At 37.6% G+C, this 17,370-nt stretch overlaps 1 protein-coding gene across 1 annotated transcript in view; it reads right to left on the bottom strand.

Annotated features, from left to right (window-relative positions):
* Nucleotides 1-2,797: 2,797 nt before the first annotated feature.
* plch2b (phospholipase C, eta 2b) overlaps nucleotides 2,798-17,370 on the bottom strand; it is a 29,208-nt gene continuing 14,635 nt past the window's right edge. Inside the window, exons 5-16 of the mRNA XM_037532172.1 lie at nucleotides 14,854-15,024; nucleotides 13,923-14,016; nucleotides 12,598-12,801; nucleotides 11,508-11,628; nucleotides 10,876-11,047; nucleotides 10,219-10,332; nucleotides 7,464-7,541; nucleotides 6,958-7,061; nucleotides 5,835-5,923; nucleotides 3,721-3,906; nucleotides 3,198-3,305; nucleotides 2,798-3,075 (exon numbers count right to left, since the gene is read on the bottom strand). Coding sequence (XP_037388069.1) covers nucleotides 2,942-3,075; nucleotides 3,198-3,305; nucleotides 3,721-3,906; nucleotides 5,835-5,923; nucleotides 6,958-7,061; nucleotides 7,464-7,541; nucleotides 10,219-10,332; nucleotides 10,876-11,047; nucleotides 11,508-11,628; nucleotides 12,598-12,801; nucleotides 13,923-14,016; nucleotides 14,854-15,024 — 1,575 coding nt within the window. The 3' untranslated portion in view covers nucleotides 2,798-2,941. The remainder of the gene's footprint in view (nucleotides 3,076-3,197; nucleotides 3,306-3,720; nucleotides 3,907-5,834; nucleotides 5,924-6,957; nucleotides 7,062-7,463; nucleotides 7,542-10,218; nucleotides 10,333-10,875; nucleotides 11,048-11,507; nucleotides 11,629-12,597; nucleotides 12,802-13,922; nucleotides 14,017-14,853; nucleotides 15,025-17,370) is intronic.

The raw sequence follows: 17,370 nt of genomic DNA, 5'->3' as shown, positions 1-17,370 counted from the left end.
CTAGTGCTATTTTAGGCATGAGCAGAGTAAACACCAAGGTTTCCTCCCACATGGGGTTAAAGCCTGTTAATGAAACATGAGTCTGCATCACTTCTGAAAGCTCATACTACTGAATTATTAATAAACATTAAACTCATATAAATATGCTGGATTTATACAACACATTTTTCTGATCACATAATCTGACTGAAATGTGTTCTATCCGTATTCTTACATTGCTGTCTTTTCCAACATACCTGTATCATTCTGCTGACAAGTCAAAGTCAACTTTATTGTAACAACAATGGCTGCTTTACTCTAATTGTAAACTATAATTTAGCAACTACAAATATGGAAGTATTACAAATGAGAACATTTGACTTGCAGCCAGTTTTTCAGTCAGATTTGGAAGAAGAGAACAACATTATTTTTAAACTTTGGTAGTTAAGATGTTATTATTAGAATGCAACAATAGCTAGGTTTCAATTAATATATCATATGTCAGAAGAAAACCACACATCTCCATTTTTGTAGTTTTTCAGGTTTGGCATAATTTGATGCCTTTTTCCCTTTACAATGTGTGTAAATTTCATGATGAATGGAGCAAAAGAAATTACCCAAAATGACTTACCCAAAAAAGTCAGGCTTCATTGATATACATTAAAAAATAAGATCGGCTATTAAATGTATCTCCTTTGCTCCCCCTATCTTAGTGACTTGTCCTACTGTCTTTGAGCAGTTTGAGCCTGTCACCTTCTTGGAATTGAAAGGAATTATTGGGCAATTGAAAACAAGTTCCTGCCTTTTAGATGCTTTGGATTCTCGATTTTTTAAGGACGTCTTTGACACTATATGGCCTGAGGTCGTAGCCATCATTAATAGTAGCCTAAGCACGGCAACAGTTCCCACCTATTTGAAAAAGGCATTGATCCATCCAATCATCAAAAAGCCTAGTTTGGACCGGTCTGTGCTCTCTAATTACAGGCCTATTTCCAAACTTACTTTTATGTCAAAAATTTTAGAGAAAGTTGTATTCTTACAGCTGAAACCTTACCTAGACAGAAACCAAATCTATGAGATTTTCCAATCTGACTTTATCAAATCAAATCAAATCAAATTTATTTATATAGCGCTTTTTACAACTGATGTTGTCACAAAGCAGCTTTACAAAAATGGGGCACTCCACAGCACAGAAACAGCCCTTTTGAAAATTTTTAATGATTTGCTAATGATTACAGATTCGGGTGACTGTGCTATTCTTATTCTTTTAGATTTAACAGCTGCCTTCGATACAATTGACCATAATATCCTTGTTGAGCGTTTAGAGAGTTCCGCTGGTATTAAAGGCCTTGCTTTAAAGTGGTTCCAGTCTTATCTATCAGACAGGAGTTTTGTCGTTAGTAGTGGGGAGGCCCTCCTGGGCCCCTTTTTATTTACAGTGTATATGCTGCCATTGGGGGCTATTTTTAGAACTATGGAATCACCTACCATTGTTACGCTGATGATACCCGGATTTATTTACCACTAAAGAAAGAGGATACTACTTCCTTGACCACTTTACTGAGCTGCCTCGAGGAAATAAAGGCATGGATGGCTTTAAACTTTTTAAATCTAAATGAGGCCAAGACAGAAATTCTCCTATTTGGTCAGGAGAGACCTTCATGTAGTCCTCAATGGAACCTAGGCCAATGGCAGACTTTTATTCAGACCTCGGTCAAAAATGTGGGGTTTTAAATTTGACAAGCAGATAAAGGCAGTAGTTAAGTCCAGTTTTTACCAACTCAGACAGCTATCCAAAATTAAGCCATTTTTTTCTTTCTCAGACTTTGAGATAGTAATTCATGCATTTATTTCCAAAAGGCTCAATTATTGTAATTCACTATACATTGGTGCTGGTCATTCATTGGTTGCTAAGCTACAGTTGGTGCAAAATGCTGCAGCGAGGCTTTTAACACGTACATCCTGGAAAGAACATATCACTCCAGTCCTGGCTTCACTCCATTGGCTCCCGGTTGTTTTTAGAATACAGTATAAACTTTTGCTTTTAGTGTATAAGTCTCTGCATGGCCTAGCTCCTAGTTATTTGGCTGAATTGCTTGTGCCTTATGTTCCGGCACGGGCCCTAAGATCTGCCGATCAGCTTCGGCTGGTGGTCCCCAAGTCGAGGTTGAAACAGAGGGGGGACCGAGCGTTTGCTGTGGCTGCCCCGAAACTGTGGAATGAGCTGCCGCTGCAGATTTGATTGGCACCCACTCTATCACGTTTTAAATATAGTCTTAAAGCTCATTACTATTCCATGGCTTTTATGTAATTTGTTTTATATCTTTTAAATTGCTTTTACTAGTACTGTGCACTTTGGTCAACTAACGTTGTGTAAAATGTGCTCTATAAATAAATTGACATTGACATTAAAAGTAAAGTAATTTTTTTCCTTCTCCTGTAAAGTTGTCATTTTGGAGATACAAGGTTTTTTTTCTGACAACAGCAATAGTTATGTATTTTAGCATATTGATTTAAAAAGGCTTGATGGAAATTGCATATATGTAACAAAATTATCAAACTTTGCACAAATTTCTGCACTCAAAAAATTAACCAGTTCACAAAAGTTTTAAATAATTTTTTAATGTGCTATCAGCAAATTCACTACGCCAGAATAAATGGCGATTAAAAATGTCCCAACCAACAGATGACATATTTCCCCTCTTATAGCTGTGGTGATCTACTGTGACCAAATCACAGCTGAGATGTTGCTCACCACAACTCATTCCCTCTCCTGTCCTATAGCTTAACTGTCATCTTGGTCTAGCACTTACCATTATCATCCACTACCCTCGTCTGCTCCTTATTGCAATCAACAGGAAGACCAATAATCTCCACTTCAACAAAGGGGTCTATAATCTGCAGGGAAAAATATGTCAGTAGGTATTTTAAAGTCCCTAAAAATCATTTGCTTCAATTATTATCAACGTACCTCTCCTCTGTCCCCTAACATGGAGTCTTTTGGCTTAGGTAGCTGCTGGCCACTAATTATTTTCAATACTAACTGTGTTTTTCTGTGTCCTGGTAATGGGTCAGTCAGCATAGGGTTAAAGGCACCTGAAAGCATACCCATTCAATAGGATGAACAGACGAACAAATCTTATATATACATATATAAGAGACTAGTAAAATTATATAAAATAGGAAAACATCAATATTTAATGAACATTAATTCTCACCTTTCCACATGCATTTAGGCTTCAGTACATATCCACAGTTTCCATTGGCAGCAAATTTGGCTCTGTTCAGTTGCAGCATTCGGCCTTCTGTTTGGTAATTCAGTGCGACTGTAAAGTCAAAATAGACGCATGAACAAGACACATGAACAGCAGTGTGCTTTACTTGACTTCAGCCAACACTTTGTGTTGTGCATAGTGAATTTAGACATGTGTACAGCTGTTCTGTCATGAAAACCAAATCCAGGAAGCTTAAAATAAACAGTTGTTGTTTCCAGAGGCAGTTTGGAACTCATTGGTTGTATTTGAAGGAAGATGATTTCTGCCCACTATGCACTTTGGTGGTTAGTTATCCCACTCTGTGAGCTTCTGTGGCTTATTGCTTTGCAGAGTAACTGCTGTTGCTCCTAGACATTTACAATTCACAATAACAGCAATAACAGTAGACCGAGGCAACTCTAGCTGCCAGAATGACCCAGTGTGACCTTCCATATGATATCAATAAATGAAAAAGTATGAATCATACCCAAATGACATCCTGCATTCCAGAATGGCTGGGGGTTGAAATTGCTTGAGTCTACGCGGTAGTTGGAAGGATAAACACGAAGAAGTTGCCGCTGGTTGAATCGCACTAACTGAGCTGGTTTAAACTGCAGGATCTGGTTGGTGATGCTTTCATTCAGTGAAGACACCTGCCAGCTGGACATATATGCTATAATACAGACAGAAATCCATTAGGGCCTTAAATAGTTTACTGAAAAACAAGTTTGGAATTATTTGTCACATTCATAATATTTGTGATATTTAACTCAAAAACGTACTAGTCAATTATTTAAATTAGACACCAAAGGTTATTATAATGTTATATTCAATGTTTTAATCATTTTTGTAATAAGACATTATTAATGATAATGTATTTTAATCTATTTATAATGATTTCTTGCTCCAGATTTATTCTATATACACTGCTCAAAAAAATAAAGGGAACACTTAAACAACACAATATAACACCAAGTAAATCAAACTTCTGTGAAATCAAACTGTCCACTTAGGAAGAAACACTGATTGACAATCAATTTCACATGCTGTTGTACAAATGGAATAGACAACAGGTGGAAATTATTGGCAATTAGCAAGACACACTCAATAAAGGAGTAGCTCTGCAGGTGGGGACCACAGACCACTTCTCAGTACCTTTCTGCTTTCTGGCTGATGTTTTGGTCACTTTTGAATGTTGGTGGAGCTTTCACACTCGTGGTAGCATGAGACGGACTCTATAACCCACACAAGAGGCTCAGGTAGTGCAGCTCATCCAGGATGGCACATCAATGCAAGCTGTGGCAAGAAGGATTACTGTGCCTGTCAGTGTAGTGTCCAGAGGCTTGAGGCGCTACCAGGAGACAGGCCAGTACACCAGGAGACGTGGAGGAGGCCGTAGGAGGGCAACAACCCAGCAGTAGGACCGCTTCCTCCGCCTTTGTGCAAGGAGGAATAGGAAGAGCTCTGCCAGAGCCCTGCAAAATGACCTCCAGCAGGCCACAAATATGCATGTGTCTGCAGAAACGGTTAGAAACCGACTCCATGAGGATGGTATGAGGGCCCGACGTGCACAGATGGGGGTTGTGCTCACAGCCGAACATCGTGCAGGATGCTTGACATTTGCCAGAGAGCACCAGGATTGGCAAATTCGCCACTGGCGGCCTGTGCTCTTCACAGATGAAAGCAGGTTCACACTGAGCACATGTGACAGATGTCTGGCGACGCAGTGGACAGAGATCTGCTGCCTGCTACATCTTTCAGCATGACCGGTTTGGCAGTGGGTCAGTAATGGTGTGGGGTGGCATTTCTTTGGAGGGCCAAACAGCCCTCCATGTGCTCGCCAGAGGTAGCCTGACTGCCATTAGGTCCCGAGATGAGATCCTCAGACCCCTTGTGAGACCATATGCTGGTGTGGTTGGCCCTGGGTTCCCCCTAATGCAGGACAATGCTAGACCTCATGTGGCTGGAGTGTGTCAGCAGTTCCTGCAAGATGAAGCACGTCTGGGACATCATGTCTCCTTCCATCCACCAACGCCACGTTGCACCACAGACTGTCCAGGAGTTGGCAGATGCTTTAGTCCAGGTCTGGGAGGGGATCCCTCAGGAGACCATCCGCCACCTCATCAGGAGCATGCCCAGGCGTTGTAGGGAGGTCATACAGGCACGTGGAGGCCACACACAATACTGAGCCTCATTTTGATTTGTTTTAAGGACATTACATCAAAGTTGTATCAGCCTGCGTGTTTTTTCACTTTTGTGTGATTTTGTTGTCAGCACATTCAACTTTGTACAGAACAAAGTATTCAATGAGGATATTTCATTCATTCAGATCTAGGATGTGTTATTTGAGTGTTCCCTTTATGTTTTTTGAGCAGTGTATATTTCTTGGTGTTATACAGCTTTCTAGTCAGTTATACTGCTCTTTTCACCATTTCTTCCTACTAATTAGCATCATGTTAGAATATTTTTTACATGCATCTGCCACCAAACTACGCTTTATATTGTTGAAAACAGTGAGTAAAAACTTTTAAATGTTAGTGTAGCAGTACATTTCTGTAGAAGAATATGAACACAGCTGTAGTACAATCATTCTGCACTTACCCTGAGTTTCAATATCATGGACCCGTACTGATTTGGTATATTTTACCAGGTCAGAGAGGGCGCGAGACAGCCTCATTGTTTTCCTCCGTCTGCAGTTGATCACAAAAAATAAAACAAAACAAAAAAATCCAAAACACATATACCTGCAATTTTAATGGTGTTAACCTGGCAGAGGCTCAGACCATTTCTTCAGTTTCATTAACTACAGCAACAATCGGACATTTGGACATGCAAACCACATAGAAGAGCTTTAATTATTGCAGGGTCTCAGCAAAATTCATAGTTTATGTGAGTAACGTTATTCTTCAGAGGAGCTGTTTTAGATCACCGTTGCACCTTGCTGTCCTACTCCATTCAGTGATGAGCTAAGTTGCAAGTAGTTTGTTGTTGACACTGTCAGTTTCCTTTCACCTTGGGTTCTTCTGCTTTTTCAGTGGGTCTGCTTCTTCTTCTTCTGCTTCTTCAGACTCTCTAAATTTCTCTAAAAAGGTGCATTTCAACCCGAACCACTCTGAATGATTTCGTTTACATCTAAAACATTGAATGATTAAATAATTTTGCCAAATCAGTGGAGTTCCTCTTTAACATACATGTGTAATATGTTGTATGTGTTTTTTAGGCACAGTCTCTCAGACTAATGCAAATCTGGCTCACTGATATAAGTTATAGATCTGTAATATGTTTATTGATGGTCTTAAACCTTTTTAGCAAACACTGGGTGTGGTGCAGTGACTTTTGGATGGATCTGATCCTCATACAAAGAGAATTAGCATAGTTGTAGGCAGATTGATTTCATACCGATATGAATACAACATTAAAAAATGTGGGAACTGGCAGTTTTTTTTTTCTTTTAAAAGAGAGTGAGAGAGAAGTTCTAAATGAAAACTACTACTTTCAGGAAAGATGTGTGTATTTTGTTAGTTTAAAAGTTATGTTTTGGAAATAAATTCAGACATCAACTTATTATTCATATAATTAAGTGTTATATTTGTTTATATTTTTCTATATTTGTTCTATAATTTATACATTAGCCTTTAGATGAAAATGTCTTTAAGACACAAAAACATATTCAATTGGGGCAGCCAAAATGTTTGATTGCTGCCGCATATTGTGGAGTACTCACTTCCCGTAGTTGATAACTTTGTTGGGATTAGAGCTGGGGACTTCCTGATCCGTGTCTGAGTCACTCAGAACAGGCCGCTTTTTGGATTTCACCCTTTTTTTCTTCTAAAATAAAAATTGGTAGACATAAGGTTTTACTACCAGATCTTAAGATGTCATAGTTGGAGATATTTCATTGTACCAGAGAGGAGCATAAAAATGCATCAAGATGAATGTGGCAATAGCCTTTCATTTGGAATTGATTATGATTAATAGTAATATAATAATATTCACTATAATATGTATATAATATGTTTTGCCAATAAATAAAACAAACCTCATTGTCTATATTTCAAATATTTGGTATTTATGAGTACTAAAATAATTTGATTGTGGTAAAACTCACAATGCATTGAATTGTCTCCTAAAGAATCATTATAAAACTAAACTGTGAAACACTGTGGGTTTAAATTTGAAGCTAACACACTGACAAGAACCTGAAGGCTGACAGAAATATGCTTTGCTGACCTTTCGTCTGAAGCTGCCCATAAACCTCCTTGAGCGTTTCTTCGTTTCTTCACCTGCCTCAGCTCCATCAGCCCTGTTCTGTAACAGAAATACGGAAACTCTTTATTTTCCCTGCTGTGAATTGTAGATGTTACAGCAGCATACATCGGATACAAGACAACATTATAGAGAAAACAAGATCAAAAGTACTGAAGTGAACAAAAATGCTTATTCAATATGTGGACTGTGTACATACAGTTGAACAGAGCTGTGCAGATACATGGATGAGCAGTTGTACAGAGGTACCTGAGAGTAGTGCAAAAGTGCAGTGGATATCTCTGCACATACTACTGTGCATCAATATAAGGCTATATATAAAAAGTGTGTACAGAAATACATAGTAACTGTAACATTTGAGTAGCACAACTATAAAATAAATCCCATGATAGAGGTCTGCATACACGGTGTGGACATAAACTGGACTGTGCATGCAAAATATATCATTCAGTTCTATAGTTTTTATTCATTTATTGAACAAAGTGATCCGCCATTAAATATTTTGGTTGGCAAAAGTATGTGAATGATCAGATCAGAATGATCTGTATAGGTGATAAGGGTCAGGAAGGTTATCAACCTGCTGACAATCAGGTGTGGGTGTGGCTGACCGTACCTCATTAAAAAAAAAAAAAAATTTAAAACTTCACTGATCCACTGTCAAGCAGATTGTGCACAAATGGAGCAAATTCAATATTGTTATTACCTTTCCTGAGACTGGTCATCAAACAAAAATAACTCCAAGAGTAAAGCATATAATATCAGAGATCACACAAAACCTCAGGGCAACATCTCAGGGTCTGCACACCTCTCTTACACTGGCTAATATCAGTGCTTATCCATCCATCATCAGGCAAACACTGAAAAAGAATGGTGTGTGTGGAGTGATAGAATGGAGAAAAAAAGAAATACTGCAATTGAGCATAACAATCTCATCACAACTTTAACATATAGTGGTGGCAGTATAATGGGGCTGTTTTGCTGCCATTGAATCAGGACAACTTGCCATCATTTGACTGAGCTATAAATTCTGGATTGTATCAAGAAATTCTACGGGAGTATGTTACAGCATTCATCCATGAACTGTTTCTCAACAGAAGGTAGGTCCTGCAGAATTACAATAATTTTAAAAACACAATTAAGTCTACAAAGTATTGTTGAAGCAGAAGATATGGCTAAGTCAAAGTCCAGACCTTAATACAATATAAAAGTTGTGACTGGATCTCAGATGTGGCGTTCTTGCCAGAAAGCCCACCAACATTAAAGCAGGACTGTAAGGAGAAATGGGCCAAGATTCCTCCAAGCTGATGTACAACGCTGATCAACAGTTACAGGAACCGCTTGGTTGAGTCAGTGCTGTTCAAGAGGTCACTTCAGTTATGAAATGAAAATCTGATCACCTTTTAGGTCACATTTATGTAGAAATTCACAGACTGCTAAAGTGTTCACAAACTCTCAAGCAGCACTGTAAATACAATGCAGATGTACAGTAGTGTGTACAGCCTGTGTAGTGAAATTTGTGTTATACTTTACTTGAGCCCTGCCCCATAGCATTGATATAACTGTGCTGTCACTTTGTCATGGCATATGTTAAATCCAAAAATGCTGATGTTCCATATTATTTTCGTAAATATGTTCAGTGTCGTGTTACTAATCAGAAAATTAAACATTAAAAAAATTAAATACAATAGGTGACAAAACTTCAACCTTTAACCAATATGTTAAAATCCATCAAATAAACAGTAATTGTGCAATAATGTGCTCACTGTACAGGATGTGCTAACTTATTTTCACTTACAATGTCAACAAAATACATCACATGAGGTGCCCCCCATGACAGACATTCCTTACAACTGTCATGTTAGAGTTGTTGCTTTGTGATTTGACATTTATTTATTTATGGTCATCATAGCCATCCCTACAGCCGTCAGTGCTTAGGCTGTGTTTGAAATAACTTGCTGCATACTGTTTGTGTACTGACTGTGCCCTAAAGTAGTATGCTGTATGTGACCAACAGTAATTTCCACAGTACACAAGATGATGTACTACTTTCACCAAATACTCTAGTATGCAGTCTTCATTATATACTGCTGTAATTTTAGGAGACACTATTTCTTACAGATCTACCTGATGGACTTTTACCAGTCTCATTGAACTGCTACCTCAGCCATACTACTCAATAATACATAGCAATAATACATTACTAGAAGGCATTGTTAATTATATGCATACTGATTAACAATGCATGGACAACTAATATTGCTGCTGTGGACCAACAGCTGTATAACAACAGTATTGTATATTTAGAGATTAATATATTACATAGTGTTTGTATAGTTTGTCTGTATTTTCTGTATTTTTCTGTATTTATTTACTGTCTACAATTTTGTCAGCTGCTGTTCTGTGTTAAATGTAGCACTGCGTCCTGGACAAAATACGTTTCATTGCTCGCTCAACACTTCTGTGATGACAAGGAATGACAAGCTGGCTTTGGCTTTGACTACATGTGGCCACTGTCAAATTTCTCTGGGCAAAAAGACCCATAATACACAAAGAATAGACAATGCATTTGTCCCAGAATACACAATCAACAGCAAATGAGGCAGTTAAAATTAAAATAGACAAAGAGCAAAAGCTTTTTTAAAACTATGGATTTTCATGTTAAGTTTTTTGTGTTTCTCTCATTATTGATCACATTAATGTACATTAAATCAGTGATGACCTCTTCATTTGTCTCTTCCTCCTCCTCCTCCTCCTCTTCATCTTCTCCACTGTCTTCATCAGACACATCCCCCTCTTCAGCATCTGCATCTATATTAGCTGGCAGCTTCTTACCCTGAAGTACACCAAAAATTGCAATGTTTTTTTTAAGACATTCTTCATTTGTGAGTCCACTTATAATGTTTTTAAAAATTTTAAAAATACAAAAATGATACATGTTATTTTTACAAGTTGAAATTTAGATATTGGCATTTGAAACAGCAACCATCTAATAGAAAGTACCATATAAATTAAGATTTTGAATATTATTATTTATTATTATTATTTGAAATGATTTAAATTACTGATATTCCAGTTAATGCCTTAGGCTTTATTATTTCCTAACATAATTCTTGTATATTGATGGTCCAAATAATTAATATTTTTTAACAGTTTTTACTGTGATATCACAGTTTGAACTAATGCTGCAATCAAGTGGTGACAGAAACTGGGAAGTGCCATTTTCCCACCTGTAAATTGTGCTGAAGTGCCTGGCAAAGTCATATTTACAACTTTACTGGAGAGAGGACATTTAGATTTTACTTTAATAATGTTTGCATATTCGATCAAATAATTTTGAATATTAATAAATTCTTTTAAAGAAAGACATTTAACTCACCTTGACGAGAATTTTCCCTTTGAGGACCTCAGGTGAGGGAAGCCGGCGGGATTCATTAATGTTAACACTGGACAAATCCAGCTTGTCCTGCAGCACCTCAGTGAGATACTGAGCCATTTTCTTTTGTTGAGGCACTGAGCAGTGATTCTCTATGGAGATGATTACAGGGTATCTGCAATGAGAATTTTTTTTCAAATTTTCAGAGAAATGTTAGATTTTATTACTTCTGTTACTTTTCAAAAGAAAGTTTTTGTTAGCATAAAAAAAACATATGCTAATCATTTGGGTACATTTATATTCAACACTTTTTTTGATTCGAGAAACATTTTTACCAAAGCTATTGCTAACAACACATTTTACAACCTTTTTGCCCCCCAAAAAAGTTGTTTAGTGCGGATTAGTGCTGACATCACAACAAAAAAGAGATCAAATTTACAGGCTCTGGCATTATTCCCAATGTAGTATAGGACTTCGGTTTTACAGATTTTTTAAAATGAAAAAATGGCATTACCGAAACAGCGTTAGAGCTCTTGATAAGCACCGTATTTGTGACTTACACTTAAACAGATTTTCTCCTGAAAAAAATATGCTTAATGTTTACAGAGCATCAGTACCATCCTCACAACTCTTACTGGCTTTTGGCAAAAGCATATTTGTTGATGGTCTCAACGACATCTCTGAAGAGGATTTTTGAGGTAAGAGTGTAGCCATGATGAACGATCGGCTCTCCATCAGGACCGTCCCAGCAGTCCACTGCAGACAGAGAAAGACAGAATGTTGAGGCTGACTATTTCAATAACTGATTAATTAATGATAATAAAAGGCTAAAAGTAATCATGGACAATGAATATTAACACACAACAGTTATCTATTTCATTATCGATTAAAATAATAAAACTTACATCACTAAAATGGTGTTCTTTCAAGGTTTCTTTAGTAAAGGCAACAGTTATGGCCTACACAGAACCTAAACAACTCAAAGAACCACTTGAATGCAAAAATGGTTGAATGGTATATATATGATGGAAAACCTGCTGTACACTCTCAAAAAAGAAGGTACCCCTCTTGTCACTGTTGTGATACCCTCAGGGGTACATCCCAATCCCTTTAGTCAGGGAACATAACTGTACCAGAATCCACTGAAATTATATTTTCTAAGTTGTATTCACTACACACCCCCCGCCTTGTCTCCAGGCTTGTTATTTTGTTGTTCTGATTTAAAACATTCAGTTATGAAAAGGTACAAATACCTATTTTTCCACTGGGAGAAACTCATGTAAGGTATACCATTGGACCTTAAAAATACTGTTGTACCTTTGAGGGTACACTTACATTGTACATTGATGAATGTATCATGTACCTGCATAGTATGTTTATTTCTAACAGAGTATATGGTACCTTTAAAATGGTTCTATACAGACCCAAAGGAATTCTTTTCGTACAACCTTTTCTTAGTGCTGCATAGAGCTATTTTTCCTAAGAGTATAAGTATTCCAATCCCCTTTTCCCTATGGGGTCAAGTATAAACACATCTACAGGGAACATCAGCATCAAGCAAAAGAAGAGTCCCATTTTGCTGCCTCCCATGAGCCCTTTGCTTGGCCATGCCTCCCGAACTCCAGTAAGGCTGTGTGCCTCGTGGTAGCCACCACAATACTTTTATAAAATATAAACTTATATATTAAGCACTGCTCTGCTCTGAAAGCTTTGAGTGTTGCTAACCTTCAACACAGCGACAGCCGGCCTGCAGGACATAGGCATACATGTCGACACGAGACTGGGACAACAGCTGGTCTCCGGTCAGGTAGGTGTTGTGTGAGGAGGCAATGAAGTAGTTTGTGAGTGGCTGGGTCATGTCCTGATTCACCTGGTAATGCTCCGGGTTGAAAATGTCCCCTGGTGGACTCCGCATGAAGTTGGTGAAACCTTTGGGAGTAAACAGCACTTTGCATTCATATCTTTGAACAAAATTCACACAATTTTCCCACTTACACTAATCATAGTAGATCAGTTTTACTTAGCTTTCAAGTAATGTTAACAAACGGCATAGCATGACTATTTTATGTTATTTTATTTTATTTATTTTATTAATTTTATGTTAGCACTAAGCTAAAAGAGAGTCGCATGAACATTTTTTATAACATGGAGTTAAAAACATTCTATGTTTTATTTAAAGATTGCAGCAGATATTAAGACATATATTTACCTTGTAGCAGTTAAGTACAAAGCACTGAAATTAAGATGCCTCTGTTTTCTTTTTCTAACATTTAACGGAAACACATTGGCCAGGCTACCACTGGTACTCACAACTCTTTGAATTAGTAGGCTTGGCTATATTAGCCATGGCCATTTCTAAGAAGTGCATAAAATCAAGTACACAGCTATGCAATCTCATTAGACAAACACTAGCAGAAGAACAGTTTGCACTGGAGAGCTCAGTGACTTCCACTATCACATTACTATATGCCACACTTTTGCTTCACATTAGGATGCCACATTTGTGCTTGCTAGAGCTGCCTTGGTCAACAGGAAAATGGAAAAGCATGGAAGAAGCAACTGCTCAACCACAAAGCAATAGATCAAACAAGATCATGATGCTGAGCTGAGGTCCGTAGCATGTTGAAATCATTATTATTATTATTATTATTTTAAAGTTGGGTGGAAGTAGGGGACAGGTGCCATGTTGTTTTGGTTATCTTTTCTCCTGTTTAAGGTAGGGAGTTGGGGTAGCCTATATGTCTTGTTTCTTTTATTTTTAGTTCAGTAAGTTTAAAATCATTAATTGTTTTGTTTATTATGTTGGCCAGTGCTTGTTCCTAAAGCCATAAACCCAGCTTGTTTGAGCTCTTGAAGAAAATAAACCTCTCATTTTCTGGTTTAAATGGTGTTCAGTGTCTGGTCTGGCAGCAGGTCTGGGGAGAGAGCCCAGATCATCATGGTAGCAGCACTCACTACAGAGTTCCAGACTTCTTCTGGAAGCAATATCAGCACAAGAACTGTTCATCAGAAGGATTGGGTTTCCATGCAAAAATTTTGATACATCTTACCATCAATTCCCAGGACCAGCTGTGCTCGGTTTTCTGGACATGGCTCAAACTGGTTTACAATCATCTGGCAGTATTCTCGAGACACATTCACCATCTTGAAAAGAGATACATGATTTCATTAGAGAATATCTATTATAAATAATTACAATGCAGCCTTTTTTTTTAACTTAACCTGCTTTTTCTTCTAACAGGGAAGTTGTTTTCTCATTAAACTGCAGGCTTATTGTTTAGTTGCTAGTCTTAAGACTTTTCAGTGCTACTAAACATGATTCACATTGAGTAACTACTAAGACTTATTCAATGACTTTTATGAATTATTCTGTAAGTTTTATGAAACTAAACTGTAAGTTCTGCATTTATGAGAGTGAGGAACTGAAGGTTGTAAACTTTTACTGTCAGGTCTGAAAAACTTTGACAATTAGAGATATTTCACTGTGCTGAACAGTATGACAAACTGTGGGCTTTAAGCCAGCATTAGCCAAAGCTTTGAAGGGGAAATGAGAGCTGCATAAAATGTTACAGTCTGTCACTGTGACCACATTAGGAACTCCAGGTATAAGCAGATTTTCACTATTAGAAAAATGAGTAGCATTTTTCAAAAATCACCTCAGTCATGTCCTGTGATAAACAAAAATGTTCCAAATCTAATACGAATAATACATACGTGCTACAAGCACACTAATACTCTGCATTAATATAACAGAGGGAGGAAGGGGATTTTGGAAGTTGTCATTTTCAAGCTAAGCCCATTTTTTTTTCAATCCTACCTACTGTGGCTTTAACAGCCTTATAATTGAGATAATCTTGTGACATGTTGTGACATTTTGTCATTACAAAACAGCTTCAACACAGAGTTCCTAATATGAAACCAACTTCAGAATGACCACACAACTTCAGATTTCTCACTGTTTGTGGAATGGGTTTTACTTGCCTTCTGCTCACTCTCCAGGAAGCGTATCAGGTCAGTTATGTCCATGTGCTCCTTACGGTGGCTGTAGGTCAGCATTATTAAGTAAAGGTCCAGCCGGGTTGAGATCATCTTATAGAAGTTGCAAAACTCCTCAAATGCTAAACACCCTTGATTATCATCTGTGTCAGCCTCCTACAGAAAAACATATAATAATACTTGATCATTAGAACACAATAAGTTGTGTTTTATGTCAGTATCATCATGGCTGTGATTTGGATTTATTCACCACAACAAACCATCCTGAGTGTTCTATTGCTTTTACACAACAGTTTAACAAAGCAGAAAAGGCTGCAAACATCGTTTTTAAAGGTGCTGTAGAATGTACATCACCAGAATGTAACTATGGCATGATTTAGATTGGAAAATTCACAAAATAAGCTGGCGAGCAGGAAGCCAATTTTAACTACCACATCTTTAGCAAGATTGCACATTTCACTTAGACTGTATCATACAGGCTTAACTCAGTATTTGACAGCTCAGAGAGGGACAGTTCTAACTTACGTAATGGAGTTGCCAGAGTCTTCACCACTTTACAGACTAATGCCATCTGTCTACATTGGGCCATATGATGAATGAGAACTATTTCTGCCATGCAGGTGGCAACACTTTGAATGCATCTTTGAATTCATTTGCAGCTATGCCAAATAATGCAGGGCTTAGAGTCTCGCTAGAGTCTTGTTAAGTGTAGCTTAAACCATTCAAAAATAATCTATGTTAAAAAAATGCTATTTGTATATTAGAAACCACAAATCAAAAGTTTTGGAAAGTATATAAATTCTAGTAAGAATAGATGGCAGTGATTACAGGTGATTAATACAGGTGTCTGACCTGTATTATAAAATGGACAGTTCAGGTTCTAAAATCGGATTGGCTGAGCTGTGTTCAAAGCCATTGGAAAATACATGATATAGCTACCATGGCTATGACCATCTCACAGCAACTGACCTGGCACAAAAAACCCTTCTGCTATTAATGGATTAATCTTTGACTCTAATGATGATCACATAGAGCACCTAGTATACTGATGAAGTAAGAACCTGCTTTTTACTAGAACTGTGCTGGTCAGTTAGCCAAAAGGCTAAAACATAGCAAACATGCTAAAAAACTTATTGTTCTCTGGAGACGTGTTCTCTGGAGTGACCAATCACGCTTCTCCACCTGGCAATCCGATGGACGAGTCAAATGTGTCTGTAAGAGCCAGTTAAGGGTTAGTTAATTTGTTGTAATGATTTAGTTAAATGGTTAAAATATGGTAAAGATAATTTAATAAGAATTCATGGTAATTGTATTTTCTAAAATGCATAATTTGGTAATGTGGATATTTTAAAGAATTTGTTTAGTTATTTTTATTTTTTTTTGCTGCTTGTGCGTTAAGGTCATATGGCAGCTAGAGACGTGGGAAGCAACACAGTTTTTTGACCGAGCCATATCGAGTCCGATGTACTGTTTATTTTGTGTCTAGAAGAAAACTTTTAAAGGAAGATTCGGGCTCACTCGCGTTTTTCAAATACTGGTTGTTAAACGGACAGCAAATGGTGGTACAAAAGAATTCACAAGGAAAACGGAGTGCCATATCATAAGTCAAAAAACTAGCTTAACGGAGCCTCGCTGGATTACCTGAATAACGCGGTTCAAGCAAAAAATGAGCTCGCCCTGAGAAGTCAATAACAAACGGGTAATTCTCTGAAGCGTTCTCCAGGAAAAGGTATCGAAAAGCTTTCTTTATCTTTAAACATTGTGAAGAAAGGACGCGATACGCATGCATGAATATGGTTCATACGTTTGGACGAAAACGAAGGTAGTTCGAGGTAGCGAGCTGAGTCTCTGCCCTGTGAGAATCTCTGCCCTGTGAGAACAGACACGTGAATAGCAAGATTGGATTCGGTCAATGTGGAGTTTTTTTTTTATTTCGGAAAGGTTGTTTGCACTCGGTTCGTGAAGAAAGGCAACTTTGAAGTAAGTGCTTTAAACTTTGTGCACGCAACGTGAGAATTAACTCTGCGATTTTTTAAGATGGCTGACGAAGAGGAAATGAGACGTGACGAGGATAGAGTAGAGCAGGGAAGATCACACAGGCTAACTGAGAAGGGTTTACAGGAGAGATTGCAAAGGCTCATAGCATCGAGGAGACGAACTTTGGGAACTATAACAAGACAAATGAAAGAGATAGAGGCAATGAAGAGTGAAGCTCAAAATGTAAAAAATGTGAAAGATATGATGGAAAGTGATTTTGCACGGTCTCTAAATGAGTTCAAAGGTCTCAACAATGAAGTTTGCAATCTGTTGTCTGAAGATGAAAAAATGCTTGACCATGATAATTGGTTTGAATCTAAAATGGCATTAATCAAAGACTTTATGAAAACGACTAAAAGATGGGTTGCAGATGAGCACGAATCCACAGTGAAGGAAATCATGCAGCTAGAAGAACATAATGTGATAGATGAACAACAAGAGGTTGTTCTACCAAGTGACAGTGTT

This window comes from Pygocentrus nattereri, chromosome 21 (assembly GCF_015220715.1).
Source record: "Pygocentrus nattereri isolate fPygNat1 chromosome 21, fPygNat1.pri, whole genome shotgun sequence".
In the NCBI taxonomy this organism is placed as follows: Eukaryota; Metazoa; Chordata; class Actinopteri; order Characiformes; family Serrasalmidae; genus Pygocentrus; species Pygocentrus nattereri.
The sequence above is the reverse complement of the archived record's forward strand: the minus strand, read 5'-3'. Positions and strand labels throughout refer to the sequence as shown.